The following is an 18,799-nucleotide window of genomic DNA, read 5'->3' as shown; positions in this document are numbered from 1 at the left end:
GTGGAGAGTGGGTGAGTGGGTGTGTGGGGAGAGTGGGTGTGTGAGAGTGGGTGCGTGGGGTGGGGGTTGGGTGTGTGGGGAGGTGGGGGAGGGGAGCGTGGGAGTGTGAGTGTGGGAAAGAGGACGAGGCTGGGAGAGGTGGGCAATAAAGAGAGAAAGACAGGTAATGATTTGAAACAGATAACATCGTAGAGAGAGAGAATGTGAGACAGAGAGAGAGAGAGAGAGAGAGAGAGAGAGAGAGAGAGAGAGAGAGAGAGAGAGAGTCACCGTCAGACCACAGCACTGCAGGCGGATGTTGCAAGGATAGATCCCTCCCCGGCTCTCTCTCTCTCTCTCTCTCTCTCTCTCTCTCTCTCTCTCTCTCTCTCTCAACATTATTTTCTGCCTTAATTCCTTACTTTTATTCCCATTTTCTGAATATTTTTCAGCATATACTCCTTTATTGTTATATATACACCAATTATTATTATTATCATTATTATTATTATTATTATTATTATTATTATTATTATTATTATTATTATTATTATCACAGTTATTATTTTCATCATTGACATTACAATTAACAACAACAACAATAATAACCAGAGGCGGGCCCAAGCTCTGGAGCTCAACACTGAGTTCAAATATAATTCCCTACCATAGATGCCTCGTAATTACATTTTCTCCTCAATAGAGGCAAAAAATATCGACCTGACTACCGGTAGATCCGATAGATTACTTTTTTTTTATCTATTTTTCCCCCTATTGTTAAGGGAAGGGGGTAAGTAAGGGGGAGAGGCATCACAGGGGAAAGGGGTGAAATGGAAGGGGTATAATGTAATCTTCTACAAACACAATTTAAAGGGGAGGGGGAGGGATTGGAAGGGTTTAGAGTAAGGGTAGGGGTAGAGTAAGTAAGGGAGTAGGGGGAGGGGGCAGAGTAGGGGTAGGGGAGTAGGGTAGGGGCAGTGAGGTAGGGGGAGGGGCAGAGTAAGGGTAGGGGGTGAGTAAGGGAGGGGTGGGGGTGAGTGGGAGGGGTAAGGGGCAGGGGTAGTGGGGGTAGAGTAAGGGTGGGGGTGTAGGGGAGGGGTGAGTAAGGGTAGGGGTAGAGTAAGGGTGGGGGCAGGGGAGAGGGTAAGGGTAGGGGTAGGGGGATAAGGGGTAGGGGGAAGAGTAACAGGAGTAAAGGGTGGGTAGTAGGGGAAGGGCAGAGTAGGGGGGGTAGGGGGTAGAGGGTGGGGGTAGGGTAAGGGAGGGGTAGTAAGGGTAGGGGGCAGAGTAAGGGTAGGGGGTAGAGTAAGGGTAGGGGGAATAAAAAGAGAGAGGGGAAAGGGGTAATAAGGGTCTCCAAGAGTGTTGTAATCAATTTGTTTTAATAAATTCTCTCTTTATCTTCCCCTTTCATATAAATTCACCCCTTAACCATCTCTGCCTCTTCCCGTCTCTCTCCCCGTCTGTCTTTTCCCGTCTCTACCTCTTCCCGTCTTTTCTCTGCCTCTTACCGTCTCTCCTATACATCTTCCCTTCTCTCCTCTCCTTTCCGTCTCTCTTCTCCCTCTTTCCGTCTCTCTTCTCCCTCTTTCCGTCTCTCTTCTCCCTCTTCTCGTCTCTCTTCTCCCTCTTCCCGTCTCTCTTCTCCCTCTTCCCGTCTCTCTTCTCCCTCTTCCCGTCTCTCTTCTCCCTCTTTCCGTCTCTCCTCTCCCTCTTTCCGTCTCTCTTTTCCCTCTACTTATTCTTCTCCCTCTCTTCTCCCTCTTCTTACTCTTCTCCCTCTTCTTACTCTTCTCCCTCTTCTTACTCTTCTCCCTCTTCTTATTCTTCTCCCTCTCTTCTCTTCTCCCTCTTCTTCTTCGCCCTCTTCTTACTCCTCTCCCTCTCCTCTTCTCTTCTCCTCCTCTCCCTCTTCTTACTCTCACAATTTACCGTCATAAATGGCCTCTCATGCGTGGAGAAATTCGTTCTGAATATTCATGTTTTTACTCCGGAAACATCGACTTACGATCCATTTGTTTGGGCGGCCATGTTGACGGTCATGATGGGGGGCAGCTTCCCGTTTTCTGTGGGGGAAAATAACCCCATTTTCTCTTCGATATTCCAATTTTTTATAAGACTTCGTTTTCTATACGAAATGTTGTTGTCCACTTGGTATAGAAATCAAGTTTTTGTTTCAGTGTTAGAAAATAATCCTTGTCTAAAGAAATAATCCTTTTCTATATAAGAAAGTAATCCTGGAATAACCTAAAAAAAAAGTCGAAGTGACTTATTTCCGCCGGGGTCCTTTAATTTTTTTTTTGGGGGGGGGTAAATAAAGAGGGGGGGGGGGCAAAACATACATGTAAACGTGTCAAAATAGGTACGAAAATCAAAATCAAAATGGGCACTCAAGACACTAAATGAAAAAAAATAATGAACCTGAAAAAATATGTGGCAACACCGTCGAGTGACATGTGGCAACAATGGCGCGCCAAAATTTAAAACACACACAAATGCGCTAAATTTTTACCCCAAAGACTGGGGAAATATTTTAGTATTGTATATATATATATATTTTTTTTTTCGTCAAATTACTGCCGAAAGACCTTTTTTTTTATATATACGTGTGAATTAACGTGGTTTTTTTTTTAAATTTCTCCACAGTGTGATGTGTATTTATGTTCGGGTTTGATGTTAGATAAACACGTGGCTTCGGTATATTGAATTTACATAAATTTATTGTTTGTGCTGCCAGTAATGTGTTAGTGTGGAACCTGAGATAGTTGAGAGAGAGAGAGAGAGAGAGAGAGAGCGTGATGTAGGTAACAGCTCTTAGCTTCTGCCAACAAAGTTAGGAATCCTTAACCTGTAATATAGCTGTCAATAAAGCTAGGGATCCTTAACCTTGTCAAACCCTGTGTGAGAGAGAGAGAGAGAGAGAGAGAGAGAGAGAGAGAGAGAGGTCCCAGGAGATATAGACAGTTAATGATTCCTAAAATATACATAACTGTGTTTTTGCTATCAGTTTCCAGTCAGGTGATCTTTGACCCATACTGCATAGGGAGCCATTATGGGGGAACTGGGGGAGAGGTGAGGGAGGGGGAACTGGGGGAGGGGTGATTGTGGGGTTAGCCTGGGGAGGGGTTATGGTAGTAGGGGGGGGGAGCTAAGAGGTCATTAACGGCCTGAGTATAACAACCAGACCTTCTTACAAGTCGAGTTGATACCCACGACCTTGGATGTGCTTACCCAGTTGTGTTTGCTGGGTTTCGAGCCACAGCTCCTGGGCCAGCCTTCTACACACTTATCTACGTACCTATTAACACATGTATTTAAAAATACACATGTATTTATATTCGTATTCACACGTATGTACAACACATTAACCTACCTCCGGTTGAAACTGCGTATGGAATACGAAGAATGATTTTTTCACATTTCCCGTTTTTTTTTTATTTTTTATACAGTTTTTATGTGAGTGTAGCAAAATTCTTTCGCTTTTATTATATATTTTCGAGAAATGAGGGCTCCATGCTGGTGCTGTGTACTCAAGAACTGATCTAAGGTACAAGATCTGATTGATTTTTTCCGTAGACGTTTTAAAACACAGTTCTCCCAGGTGTTATAAACACCTGGGAGAGAGAGAGAGAGAGAGAGAGAGAGAGAGAGAGAGAGAGAGAGAGAGAGAGAGAGAGGGAGAGAGAGACTCTCGACCTGATATCGTTTTCAAATCTTATTTTCGCGAGTATTATACAAATAGTTATAACTCGGATCATAATTTTAATGGGGTGGACCGGTAAGCCAGCGGAAGGTCTCTGTCAGATGACCAAAGGCTTCAGCTGCGAGTTATCATTTGACTAAAACCCGCGTCAGGAAACACTTGTCCTGTTTCCTGACGAACCTTACCTAACCTAACCTAGCTTAACTTAACCTAACCTAACCTAACCTAACCTAACCTAACCTAACCTAACCAACCTGACGAAGTAGCTTACCTAACCTAACCTAACCTCCTAACCAATCCCTCCCAACTCCAACCCTAACTCCTAACCTAACCTAACCTAACCTCAACCTGACGAAGCTTACCTAACCTAACCCTAATCCCAATAACCCTAACCTAACCCTAACCTAACCTAACCTGACGAAGTAACTACCTAACCTAACCTCCAACCTAACCTAACCTAACCTAACCTGACTAAGTACCTAACCTAACCCTAACCTAACCTAACCTAACCTAACCTAACCTTCCACATAGCCTCCTAACCTAACCTCCTAACCTAACCTAACCTAACCTAACCTAACCTAACCTAACCTAACCTAACCTAACCTTAACCTAACCAAACCTAAACCTTAACCTAACCTTATTCATAACCTAACCTAACCCTAACCTAACCTAACCTAACCTAACCTAACCTAACCTAACCTAACCAACCCTAACCTAACCTTAACCCTAACCCTAACCTCCCAACCCTAACCTCCAACCAATAACCCTAACCTCCTAACCTAACCTAACCTAATCCAATCCCAACCTAACCTAACCTTAACAATAACCTAACCTAACCTAACCTAACCTAACCTAACCTAACCTAACCTAACCTAACCTAACCTCCAACCTAACCTAACCTCCCAACCCCTAACCTAACCTAACCTAACCTAACCTAACCTAACCTAACCTTACCTAACCTAACCTTACCTAACCTAACCTAACCTAACCTAACCTAACCTAACCTAACCTAACCTAACCTAACCTAACCTGGCCTAACCTAACCTAACCAAACCTAACCTAACCTAACCTAACCTAACCTAACCTTAGTGTTAAATACACCCATGGATATGTACATATATATATCAGCACAAATTCGCATAATTGGAGTTATGGTTGTGACCTGACCTGACTAGGTAGGGTCATTGGCTTAAGCCGGTAGGAGACTTGGACCTGCCTCGCATGGGCCAGTAGGCCTGCTGCAGTGTTTCTTTTATGTTCTTATGTGATGCTCAAGGCCTTTCGCTCATCCATGCTTCATCAGGAGCTTGCACAATGGATCAGTTAAACAGAAAAAAATTAGAAACCTAAAGGAACACCATTACAGTGGCTAGTAACACATGGTAACACATTACAGGGTAACACATTACATGGTAACACATTACAGGGTAACACATTACAGGGTAACACATTACAGGGTAACACATTACAGGGTAACACATTACAGGGTAACACATTACAGGGTAACACATTACATGGTAACACATTACATGGTAACACATTACAGGGTAACACATTACATGGTAACACATTACAGGGTAACACATTACAGGGTAACACATTACATGGTAACACATTACATGGTAACACATTACATGGTAACACATTACAGGGTAACACATTACATGGTAACACATTACAGGGTAACACATTACAGGGTAACACATTACATGGTAACACATTACAGGGTAACACATTACAGGGTAACACATTACAGGGTAACACATTACAGGGTAACACACTGATATATAATAGGGTAACACGATATACTGAAGATAATTTTTCCTTTTGTTTACAGATAAAAAAATCAAAACAAAAATGTCTCGAACCAACATGTCTACCACATCGTCCGAACAATCAAACTCGACCTCGACTTCGGCTCGAGTCAAACGCGCGCCGTCGTCAGTAAGCAGCAGCGGCAGCAGCATCAGCAAGGGCAATACAGCCAAGAACCAGCAGAAGCAGAGAAGGTTGTGCTGTTCCCAGTACCACCTGAACAGCGTGTGGTCAATATGGTACTGCTTAGTCACGCTGGGATTCGTAGGATACCTGGTGTTCGCCGGGGTGAAGCGCTTCCTCCTGTACGCCTCTCTACCCTGGCCTCAAGGTAATAATATCTTTATTTCTACAAGCACAACTTATACAGACCATAGCTGACACTAGTTACATACTTCTGTATAGGAAGCACCTTGTTATGCAGGGTATTTCCTGAAAATTACGCCGATTTTGACCCCAGGATGCGACCCACACCAGTACACTAACACCCAGGTACCTATTTTATTGCTAGGTGATCCCCTCAAGGAAGGTTCCTTGATGTTGGTGAGGGGATCTTGATTTAGGGAATTGGATCTGTGCTCCAGTTCCCCGAATTAAGCCTGAATGCCTTCCACATCCCCCCCCCCCCCAGGCGCTGTATAATCCTCCGGGTTTAGCGCTTCCCCCTTGATTATAATAATAATAATAATATTGCTAGGTGAACAGGGACAGCAGGTGTCTTTAGGAAATAGGTCTTAATGTGTTCACCCGTACCGGGGATTGAACCTGGACCTCAGTGTGTGAAGCGAGAGGTTTGGCCACCAGGCCACGGGCCACCGTAATTTTCCAATGATTTCAGAAATGAACTAATTTAACCTTTAATGTGTGTGTGTGTGTGTGTGTGTGTGTGTGTGTGTGTGTGTGTGTGTGTGTGTGTGTGTGTGTGTGTGTGTGTGTGTGTCTGTATGTGTCTGTCTGTCTGTCTGTCTCTGTTAAGCACAATAATTAACCACATAACTGAAAATGTTATATCCCAGTAATAATAATTCTGTGATAATTAACACAACTAACATTATTATAAACACACGTATCCTCGGTTAAATTTAACCTCTATAAAATATTTAACATTTACCTCTTTATCCCGGAGGTAAAATTTAACATTTGGTCAGAAAAACTCCATCAAGTCGACTATGAATATATTTAACCCAGTTCTCCCTCCACTGTGTATATATATATACAGGTATATATCTGTGTATGTATGTATATCCTCAGGTCTGTGTCTATATATACACCTAAGGGTGTATATGTCTCAGTGTATATAAATCAAGTATCTTTCTGACAGTAGCTGTATATATACATATATATATATATATATATATATATATATATATATATATATATATATATATATATATATCTGTATATACTCAGGTATATATCTCTCGGTATACATAGACCCAAGGTGTATTATCTCTCGGTATACATAGACCCAAGGTGTATATCTCTCAGTATACATAGACCCAAGGTGTATATCTCGGTATACATAGACCCAAGGTGTATATCTCTCAGTATACATAGACCCAAGGTGTATATCTCGGTATACATAGACCCAAGGTGTATATCTCGGTATACATAGACCCAAGGTGTATATCTCTCAGTATACATAGACCCAAGGTGTATATCTGTCAGTATACATAGACCCAAGGTGTATATCTGTCAGTATACATAGACCCAAGGTGTATATCTCTCAGTATACATAGACCCAAGGTGTATATCTCGGTATACATAGACCCAAGGTGTATATCTCTCAGTATACATAGACCAAAGGTGTATATCTCGGTATACATAGACCCAAGGTGTATATCTCTCAGTATACATAGACCCAAGGTGTATATCTGTCAGTATACATAGACCCAAGGTGTATATCTCTCAGTATACATAGACCCAAGGTGTATATCTCGGTATACATAGACCCAAGGTGTATATCTCTCAGTATACATAGACCCAAGGTGTATATCTGTCAGTATACATAGACCCAAGGTGTATATCTCTCAGTATACATAGACCCAAGGTGTATATCTCTCAGTATACATAGACCCAAGGTGTATATCTGTCAGTATACATAGACCCAAGGTGTATATCTCTCAGTATACATAGACCCAAGGTGTATATCTGTCAGTATACATAGACCCAAGGTGTATATCTCTCAGTATACATAGACCCAAGGTGTATATCCTTAGTCCTAAAACCCCCAAAATAACGCTTCCCTGTCTCTGCCGTTCAGGAGAACAGCCGTACGTAGAGCTGAACGCCTACGTAGGCCTAGTAGGCTCCTCGGTGGTAGTCCTGCCCTTCTACCTGATCACGTCAGTCGTCAAGGTGGGGAACCTGGCCAATGACGGCTTTAAAATAGGTGCCAGCCTCTCCACCTGCTCCAGGGACCCTCCTTCCGTACTGCAGGCGGCACCTGGCCTCGTCAGGTGAGTTGTGCAGGAGGCAGGTGTAGCTGAAATTTGCAGCAATAGGCACAGAATTCACATGTGTGTGCTCCACCTATTTGTGCTCACTTACTTGTGGTTGCAGGGGTCGAGTCATAGCTCCTGGCCCCGCCTCTTCAGTGTTTGTATGTGTTATCCCGTTGCTGTACTTTATATTATTGTATTTCAATTTGTTATTGTATTTTAATGTTATTGTATTTAATAGTTACTGTATTCTGTCATTGTGTTCTGATAACTTGATGTATTCCAGTAGTCTATTGTAATCAGTTATTGTATTTTAGTCAGTTGTATTAAGACACATAACTAGTGTATGCTGTATTCTCTCGTTAGATGTGAGTGAGGTTTTAGTAATTTATTAATGGAGGTGACTTTGTTTACAGGAACTTGTGGTTACACGGGGTGCCCACTGCACCGTTCTTACACCTGGTGGCTGCTTTCTGTCTGCTCCTGCCTCGTACTCTCATGGATGCTACTCTCATCTCCGCTGGCTTTCTGCCTAGAGGTGAGTCTGTGTGTGAGTACTTACCTAATTGTGGTTGCAGGGGTTGATTCACAGCTCCTGTGTGTGTGTGTGTGTGTGTGTGTGTGTGTGTGTGTGTGTGTGTGTGTGTGTGTGTGCACTCACCTAGTAGTACTCACCAAGTTGAGGTTGCAGGGGTCGAGTCCAAGCTCCTGGCCCCGCCTCTTCCCTGGTCGCTACTAGGTCACTCTCCCTGAACCATGAGCTTTATCGTACCTCTGCTTAAAGCTATGTATGGATCCTGCCCGCACTACATCGCTTCCCAAACTATTCCACTTCCTGACTACTCTGTGGCTGAAGAAATACTTCCTAACATGTGTGTGTGTGTGTGTGTGTGTGTGTGTGTGCTTACCTATTTGTGGTTGCAGGGGTCGATTCATGGCTTTGGGTGTGTATGTTGTAGGGTTACTCAACACACTGACCCCTGACCTCGTTATAAGCATGAAAGTGACCCACGATGACCCGGTGACCTCTCTGGAGTGACGCTTGACCTCGCTAAATCAAAAAACTCGCTTTAAGAACCTAACTCGTTGAAACTGAATATTTTCACTCATGTTAAGGAGCGCGAAGCTCGTAGGGGTTGTACGTCACCTGGGAAGTGAAAGGCGTCAGCAAGTATGCACCAACAATAACAAGGGCAAGTAAGCAACAGTAACGCAGTCAGAACAGCAACAGCGCAATAGGCGGCTACGCAACAGTGGCAGCAACAACATAGTAACAACAACAGCAACAACAACAGGAGCATCAACAGGAGCATCAACAACAGCAACAACAACAGGAGCATCAACAACAGTATCATCAACAGTAAGAACAGTAACATCAACAATAACATCAACAATAGTAACAACAACAGTAACAACAACAGGAGCATCAACAACAGTAACATCAACAACAGTAACAACAGCAACAGCAACGATAACAGTAACAACAGCAATAACAGCAGCAGCAATAGCAGTAACAGCATCAACAGCAGCAGCAGCAACAGTAACATCAACAACAGTAACATCAACAACAGTAACATCAACAACAGTAACAACAGCAGGAGCATCACAAACAGTAAAATCAACAGCAACAACAACAGTAACATCAACAGGAGCATCAGCAACAACAACAGGAGCATCAACAACAGTATCATTAACAGTAACAACAGTAACATCAACAGTAACAACAGTAACATCAACAGTAACAACAGTAACATCAACAATAACATCAACAATAGTAACAACAACAGTAACAACAACAGGAGCATCAACAACAGTAACATCAACAACAGTAACAACAACAGGAGCATCAGAAACAGTAACATCAACAGTAATAACAGGAACATCAACAACAGTAACAACAGGAGCATCAACAACAGTAACATCAACAACAGTAACATAAACAACAGTAACATTAACAACAGTAACATCAACAACAGTAACATCAACAACAGTAACAACAACAGTAACATTAACAACAGTAACAACATCAACAGTAACAACAACAGTAACATCAACAACAGTAACATCAACAACAGTAACAACAACAGTAACAACAACAGTAACAACAACAGTAACAACAACAGTAACAACAACAGTAACATCAACAACAATAACATCAACAACAGTAACATCAACAACAGTAACAACAACAGTAACATCAACAACAGTAACATCAACAACAGTAACAACAACAGTAACATCAACAACAGTAACATCAACAACAGTAACAACAACAGTAACATCAACAACAGTAACATCAACAACAGTAACAACAACAGTAACAACAACAGTAACATCAACAACAGTAACATCAACAACAGTAACAACAACAGTAACAACAACAGTAACATCAACAACAGTAACATCAACAACAGTAACAACAACAGTAACATCAACAACAGTAACAACAACAGTAACATCAACAACAGTAACAACAACAGTAACAACAGTAACAACAACAACAACAGTAACAACAGTAACAACAACAGTAACAACAGTAACAACAACAGTAACAACAACAACAGTAACAACAACAACAGTAACAACAACAGTAACATCAACAACAGTAACATCAACAACAGTAACATCAACAACAATAACAACAACAGTAACAACAACAGTAACATCAACAACAGTAACATCAACAACATCAACAGTAACATCAACAACAGTAACAACAACAGTAACATCAACAACAGTAACAACAACAGTAACAACAACAGTAACAACAACAGTAACATCAACAACAGTAACAACAACAGTAACATCAACAACAGTAACAACAACAGTAACATCAACAACAGTAACAACAACAGTAACATCAACAACAGTAACAACAACAGTAACATCAACAACAGTAACAACAACAGTAACAACAACAGTAACAACAACAGTAACAACAACAGTAACATCAACAACAGTAACAACAACAGTAACATCAACAACAGTAACATCAACAACAGTAACAACAACAGTAACATCAACAACAGTAACATCAACAACAGTAACATCAACAGTAACATCAACAACAGTAACAACAACAGTAACATCAACAACAGTAACAACAACAGTAACAACAACAGTAACATCAACAACAGTAACATCAACAACAGTAACAACAACAGTAACATCAACAACAGTAACAACAACAGTAACAACAACAGTAACATCAACAACAGTAACATCAACAGTAACATCAACAACAGTAACAACAACAGTAACATCAACAACAGTAACAACAACAGTAACAACAACAGTAACATCAACAACAGTAACATCAACAACAGTAACATCAACAACAGTAACAACAACAGTAACAACAACAGTAACATCAACAACAGTAACAACAACAGTAACAACAGTAACAACAACAGTAACAACAACAGTAACATCAACAACAGTAACAACAACAGTAACAACAACAGTAACAACAACAGTAACATCACCAACAGTAACAACAACAGTAACAACAGTAACAACAACAGTAACAACAACAGTAACATCAACAACAGTAACAACAACAGTAACAACAACAGTAACAACAACAGTAACATCAACAACAGTAACAACAACAGTAACAACAACAGTAACATCAACAACAGTAACATCAACAACAGTAACAACAACAGTAACATCAACAACAGTAACAACAACAACAGTAACAACAACAGTAACATCAACAACAGTAACATCAACAACAGTAACATCAACAGTAACATCAACAACAGTAACAACAACAGTAACATCAACAACAGTAACAACAACAGTAACATCAACAACAGTAACATCAACAACAGTAACATCAACAACAGTAACAACAACAGTAACATCAACAACAGTAACATCAACAACAGTAACATCAACAACAGTAACATCAACAACAGTAACATCAACAGTAACATTGCTGCTTTCTGCCCGTCTTGTGGCATAAAAGCTTGTTTCACGCTGTCCTCGAAGTGGATCCAAGTGTGGTATTTTGACAATATTGGCCTTGTACATAACAGTAAGGCCACCCACATCCCACATGTTGAAGGCTCTGCTAAAATGACAGATCTATCCAGGATGGGTCCAGGCGAGATGAGACGTCTTGCTCTGTTCTCTACTCTGTCAAGCAGTCGCAGATGAGAGGGGGAGGGGGCAGGCAAAACCAAGAGAGTGGAACATACTCAAGGTGTGAGCTTACTTGTGCCTCGTACAGGATCTTGCAACCCCTACTGTCAAGCAGATGCGAGATACGGCGAAGTGCTGTAAGCTTCCTGGCTGCCTTGTTTGCAAGATTTACAACATGGTTCTTCATGGTTAGTTTGGAGTCAAATTTCACCCCAAGGATATCAACTTCTTCTCCAGGTGCCAACATCCTCCCATTCATCCTTACTACTGCGCCAGCATTACCATCATGGTGCCTCGAGACGATCCTCATCTCTCTCTCTCTCTCTCTCTCTCTCTCTCTCTCTCTCTCTCTCTCTCTCTCTCTCTCTCTCTCTCTCTCTCTCTCTCTCTCACTCTCTCTCTCTCTCTCTCTCTCTCTCTCTCTCTCTCTCTCTCTCTCTCTCTCTCTCTCACTCTCTGTCCTCTCTCTCCCCTCTCTCTCTATCTCTCTCTCTCACTTCCTCTCTCTCTCTCTCCCTCTCTCTCTCTCATCTCTCACTCTCTCTCTCTCTCTCTCTCTCTCTCTCTCTTCTTCTCTCTCTCTCCCCTCTCTCTCTCTCTCTCTCTCTCTCTCTCTCTCTCTCTCTCTCTCTCTCCTTTCTTTCAGGGGATATAACCTTTTCATGCTTTATATTATTATTATTATTATTATTATTATTATTATTATTATTATTATTATTATCTGTTTTTTCAATAAGTTTGTGTCTGTAAGATAGAGAGACGGTGACGTAATATCTCTCTTACGATAGAGTTGAAACCTAGAGATATCTCTTGTTACTACTTCTTGGTGTGAAAGCAACAAGTGAGCTAGCTCATTTTCTTTATATTTGAGATTCTTGCAAAGTGAAAGTTGTAAAGACTTAACACATCCTGCGGTAACTTTAGAGATAGTGAGAGATAGTGGGACGATAGTGAGAGATAGTGGGAAGGTAGTGAGAGATAGTGGGAAGGTAGTGAGAGATAGTGGGAAGGTAGTGAGAGATAGTGGGAAGGTAGTGAGAGATAGTGGGACGATAGTGAGAGATAGTGGGAAGGTAGAGAGATAGTGGATGATAGTGAGTGATAGTGGGAAGGTAGTGAGAGATAGTGGGAAGATAGTGAGAGATAGTGGGAAGGTAGTGAGAGATAGTGGGAAGGTAGTGAGAGATAGTGAGAAGATAGTGGGAAGGTAGTGAGAGATAGTGGGAAGGTAGTGAGAGATAGTGGGAAGGTAGTGAGAGATATTGGGAAGGTAGTGAGAGATAGTGGGAAGGTAGTGAGAGATAGTGGGAAGGTAGTGAGAGATAGTGGGAAGGTAGTGAGAGATAGTGGGAAGGTAGTGAGAGATAGTGGGAAGGTAGTGAGAGATAGTGGGAAGGTAGTGAGAGATAGTGGTAAGATAGTGAGAGATAGTGGGAAGGTAGTGAGAAATAGTGGGAAGATAGTGGAGCAGGGAAGGTAAGAAGAGATAGTGTGAAGATAGTAGGAGTAGGAAGGTAGTGAGAGATAATGGAAGGTAGTGTAGAGATAGTGGAAGGTAGTGAGATAGTAGGAGAAATAGTGGGAAGATAGTGGAGATAGTGGAAGGTGGAGTGAGAGATAGTGGTAAGGTAGAGAGATAGTGGGCTGCAGTGAGAGATAGTGGGAAGGTAGTGAGAGATAGTGGAAGGTCAGGTAGAGATATTGGGAAGGTAGAGAGAGATAGTGAAAGGTAGTGAGAGATAGTGGGAAGGTGAGTAGAGATAGGGTGGGAAGGTAGTGAGAGAGATAGTGGGAAGGTAGTGAGAGATAGTGGGAAGGTAGTGAGAGATAGTGGGAAGGTAGTGAGAGATAGTGGTAAGATAGTGAGAGATAGTGGGAAGGTAGTGAGAAATAGTGGGAAGATAGTGGGAGATAGTGGGAAGGTAGTGAGAGATAGTGCGAAGATAGTAGGAGATAGTGGGAAGGTAGTGAGAGATAATGGGAAGGTAGTGAGAGATAGTGGGAAGGTAGTGAGTGTAGTGGAAGGTAGTGAGAAATAGGAAGATAGTGGAGATAGTGGAAGGTAGTGAGATAGTGGAAGGTAGTAGAGATATAGTGGAAGGCAGAGAGATAGTGGGGAAGGTAGGTGAGAGATAGTGGGAAGGTAGTGAGAGACAGTGGAAGGTAGTGAGAGAGTGGAAGGTAGGCGAGTGGGAAGGTTAGTAAGAGAGATAGTGATAAGATAGTGGAGATAGTAGGAAGGTAGTGAGAGGATATGGAAGGTAGTAGAGAGATAGTGGGAAGGCAGTGAGAGATAATGGGAAGGAAGTGAGAGATAGTGGGAAGGTAGTGATATTGGGAAGGTAGTGAGAAATAGTGGGAAGATAGTGGGAGATAGTGGGAAGGTAGTAGAACAGTGGAAGGTGAGAGATAGTGGGAAGGGTAGTAGAGATAGTGGAAGGTAGGGTGAGAGATAGTGGGAAGGTAGTGAGAGATAGGGTGGAATAGGAGAGGAGATAGGTGGAAGGTAGAGGAGATAGTGGGAATACAGTGAGAGATAATGGAAGGAAGCTGAAGAGATAGTGGTAAGGTAGATGATTATTGAAGGTAGTGAGAAATAGTGGAGATAGTGGGAAGGTAGTGAGAGATAGTGGGAAGGTAGTGAGAGATAGTGGGAAGGTAGTGATATTGGGAAGGTAGTGAGAAATAGTGGGAAGATAGTGGGAGATAGTGGGAAGGTAGTGAGAGATAGTGGGAAGGTAGTGAGAGATAGTGGGAAGGTAGTGAGAGATAGTGGGAAGGTAGTGAGAGATAGTGGGAAGGTAGTGAGAGATAGTGGGAAGGTAGTGAGAGATAGTGGGAAGGTAGTGAGAGATAGTGGGAAGGTAGTGATATTGGGAAGGTAGTGAGAAATAGTGGGAAGATAGTGGGAGATAGTGGGAAGGTAGTGAGATAGTGGGAAGATAGTGAGAGATAGTGGGAAGGTAGTGAGAGATAGTGGAAGGTAGTGAGAGATAGTGGGAAGGCAGTGAGAGATAGTGGAAGGTAGTGAGAGATAGGGGGTGGAAGGTAGTGAGAGATAGTGGGAAGGTAGTGATATTGGGAAGGTAGTGAGAAATAGTGGGAAGATAGTGGGAGATAGTGGGAAGGTAGTGAGATAGTGGGAAGATAGTGAGAGATAGTGGGAAGGTAGTGAGAGATAGTGGGAAGGTAGTGAGAGATAGTGGGAAGGTAGTGAGAGATAGTGGGAAGGTAGTGAGAGATAGTGGGAAGGTAGTGAGATTGATAGAAGGGAAATAGTGATATTGGGTGGGAGTGGAGCAGGATAGTGGAAGATAGTGGGAGATAGTGGGAAGGTAGTGAGATAGTGGGAAGATAGTGAGAGATAGTGGGAAGGTAGTGAGATAGTGGGAAGGTAGTGAGAGATAGTGGTAAGATAGTGGGAGATAGTGGGAAGGTAGTGAGAGATAGTGGGAAGATAGTGGGAGATAGTGGGAAGGTAGAGATATAGAGAAGATAGTGAGTGAGAGAGGGAAGGTGTAAGAGATATAGTGAATAGTGAGAGATAGTGAGATAGGTGGGAAGATATGATATGGAAGATAGTGAGATAGTGGAAGGCAGAGAGATAGTGGGAAGGTAGTGAGAGATAGTGGGAAGGTAGTGAGAGATAGTGGGAAGATAGTGAGAGATAGTGGGAAGATAGTGAGAGATAGTGGGAAGATAGTGAGAGATAGTGGGAAGGTAGTGAGAGATAGTGGGAAGATAGTGAGAGATAGTGGGAAGGTAGTGAGAGATAGTGGGAAGATAGTGAGAGATAGTGGGAAGATAGTGAGAGATAGTGGGAGATAGTGAGATAGGAAGATAGTGAGAGATAGTGGGGAAGGTAGTGAGAGATATTGGGCTAGTGAGAGATAGTGGGTGGTAGTGAGAGATAGTGGAAGGTAGAGAGATAGTGGAAGGTAGTGAGAGATAGTGGAAGATAGTGAGAGATAGGTGGAAGATAGAGAGATAGTGGGTGGAGTGAGAGATAGTGGGAAGATAGTGAGAGATAGTGGGAAGATAGTGAGAGATAGTGAAGGTAGTAGAGATAGGTGGGAAGATATGAGAGATATAAGATAGTGAGAGATGTGGGAAGATAGAGAGATAGTGGGGAAGGTAGTGAGAGATAGTGGAAGATAGTGAGAGATAGTAAGATAGTAGAGATAGTGATAGATAGAGATAGTGGAGGTAAGTGAGAGATAGTGGGAAGGTAGTGAGAGATAGTGGGAAGATAGTGAGAGATAGTGGGAAGATAGTGAGAGATAGTGGGAAGATAGTGAGAGATAGTGGGAAGATAGTGAGAGATAGTGGGAAGATAGTGAGAGATAGTGGGAAGATAGTGAGAGATAGTGGGAAGATAGTGGGAGATAGTGTTGGTAGTTGTTGCAGTAGAGAGACAGAAGATAATTGTGGCAACGCTTCTCTCTCTTTCCTTCCCCTCTCACCCCTTTCTTTCCTTCCACTCTCACCCCTTTCTTTCCTTCCCCTCTCACCCCTTTCTTTCCTTCCCCTCTCACCCCTTTCTTTCCTTCCCCTCTCACTCCTTTCTTTCCTTCCCCTCTCATCCCTTTCTTTCCTTCCCCTCTCACCCCTTTCTTTCCTTCCCCTCTCACCCCTTTCTTTCCTTCCCCTCTCATCCCTTTCTTTCCTTCCCCTCTCACCCCTTTCTTTCCTTCCCCTCTCACCCCTTTCTTTCCTTCCCCTCTCACCCCTTTCTTTCCTTCCCCTCTCACCCCTTTCTTTCCTTCCCCTCTCACCCCTTTCTTTCCTTCCACTCTCACCCCTTTCTTTCCTTCCCCTCTCATCCCTTTCTTTCCTTCCACTCTCACCCCTTTCTTTCCTTCCCCTCTCACCCCTTTCTTTCCTTCCCTCTCTTACCCCTTTCTTTCCTTCCCTCTCACCACTTTCTTTCCTTCCACTCTCACCCCTTTCTTTCTTTCCTTCCCCTCTCACCCCTTTCTTTCCTTCCCCTCTCATCCCTTTCTTTCCTTCCCCTCTCACCCCTTTCTTTCCCTTTCCTCTCATCCCTTTCCTTCCCTCTCCACCCCTTTCTTCCTTCCCTCTACCCCTTTCTTTCCTTCTTCTTTCCTTCCCCTTCCCCTCACCCCTTTCTTTCCTTCCCCTCTCACCACTTTCTTTCCTTCCCCTCTCACCCCCTTTCTTTCCTTCCCCTCTCACCCCTTTTTTTCCTTCCTTCTCTCCTCCTTCCCCCGTCCCTCTTTTCCCCTCCCCTCTTTCCCCTCCCCTCTTTCCCTCCCCTTTCCCCTTTCCCCTCCCCTCTCCCCTCACCCACAATATTCAACATTCGGGTGAATGAATTCAACAGTCTGAGATTACGACTTCCTCGTTACCAGCTCTGGCGGCGCACCCCCTGCTGTGTTGAACACCCCCTGCTGTGTTGAACACCCCCTGCTGTGTTGAACACCCCCTGCTGTGTTGAACACCCCCTGCTGTGTTGAACACCCCTACTGTGTTGAACACCCCCTACTGTGTTGAACACCCCCTGCTGTGTTAGAACACCCCTGCTGTGTTGAACACCCCCTGCTGTGTTGAACACCCCCTGCTGTGTTGAACACCCCCTGCTGTGTTGAACACCCCTGCTGTGCTTGAACACCCCTGCTGTGTTGAACACCCCTGCTGTGTTGAACACCCCTGCTGTGTTGAACACCCCCTGCTGTGTTGAACACCCCTGCTGTGTTGAACACCCCTGCTGTGTTGAAGACCCCTGCTGTGTTGAACACCCCCTGCTGTGTTGAACACCCCCTGCTGTGTTGAACACCCCCTGCTGTGTTGAACACCCCCTGCTGTGTTGAACACCCCCTGCTGTGTTGAACACCCCCTGCTGTGTTGAACACCCCCTGCTGTGTTGAACACCCCCCTGCTGTTGTTGAACACCCCCTGCTGTGTTGAACACCCCCTGCTGTGTTAGACACCCCCTGGTGTGAATTGAACACCCCTGCTGTGTTGAACACCCCCTGCTGTGTTGAACACCCCCTGCTGTGTTGAACACCCCTGCTGTGTTGAACACCCCCTGCCTGTGTTATTGAACACCCCCTGCTGTGTTGAACACCCCCTGCTGTGTTGAACACCCCCTGGTGTGTTGAATACCCCCTGCTGTGCTTGAACACCCCTACTGTGTTGAACACCCCCTACTGTGTTGAACACCCCTGCTGTGTTGAACACCCCCTGCTGTGTTGAACACCCCCTGCTGTGTTGAACACCCCTGCTGTGTTGAACATCCCCTGCTGTGTTAGAACACCCCCTGCTGTGTTGAACACCCCTGCTGTCGTTGAACACCCCTGCTGTGTTGAACACCCCCTGCTGTGTTGAACACCCCCTGCTGTGTTAGAACACCCCTGCTGTGTTGAACACCCCTGCTGTGTTGAACACCCCTGCTGTGTTGAACACCCCTGCTGTGTTGAACACCCCCTGCTGTGTTGAACACCCCTGCTGTGTTGAACACCCCCTGCTGTGTTGAACACCCCCCTGCTGTGTTGAACATCCCCTGCTGTGTTGAACACCCCTGCTGTGTTGAACACCCCCTGCTGTGTTGAACACCCCCTGCTGTGTTAGAACACCCCTGCTGTGTTGAACACCCCCTGCTGTGTTGAACACCCCTGCTGTGTTGAACACCCCTGCTGTGTTGAACACCCCTGCCTGTGTTGAACACCCCTGCTGTGTTGAACACCCCCTGCTG

The 18,799-nt window shown here is 43.8% G+C and overlaps 1 protein-coding gene across 1 annotated transcript in view; it reads left to right on the top strand.

The window, feature by feature from the left end:
• Window positions 1-18,799, top strand: part of LOC128704154 (protein tincar) — a 127,122-nt gene that overhangs the window by 62,673 nt on the left and 45,650 nt on the right. Inside the window, exons 2-4 of the mRNA XM_070099170.1 lie at window positions 5,517-5,825; window positions 7,758-7,953; window positions 8,352-8,473. Of these exons, the coding sequence (XP_069955271.1) occupies window positions 5,537-5,825; window positions 7,758-7,953; window positions 8,352-8,473 (607 nt within the window). The 5' untranslated portion in view covers window positions 5,517-5,536. The remainder of the gene's footprint in view (window positions 1-5,516; window positions 5,826-7,757; window positions 7,954-8,351; window positions 8,474-18,799) is intronic.

This window comes from Cherax quadricarinatus, chromosome 66 (genome assembly GCF_038502225.1).
Source record: "Cherax quadricarinatus isolate ZL_2023a chromosome 66, ASM3850222v1, whole genome shotgun sequence".
Classification (NCBI taxonomy): Eukaryota; Metazoa; Arthropoda; class Malacostraca; order Decapoda; family Parastacidae; genus Cherax; species Cherax quadricarinatus.
Note: the sequence above shows the minus strand (reverse complement) of the source record. Positions and strands in the feature narration are given on the sequence as shown.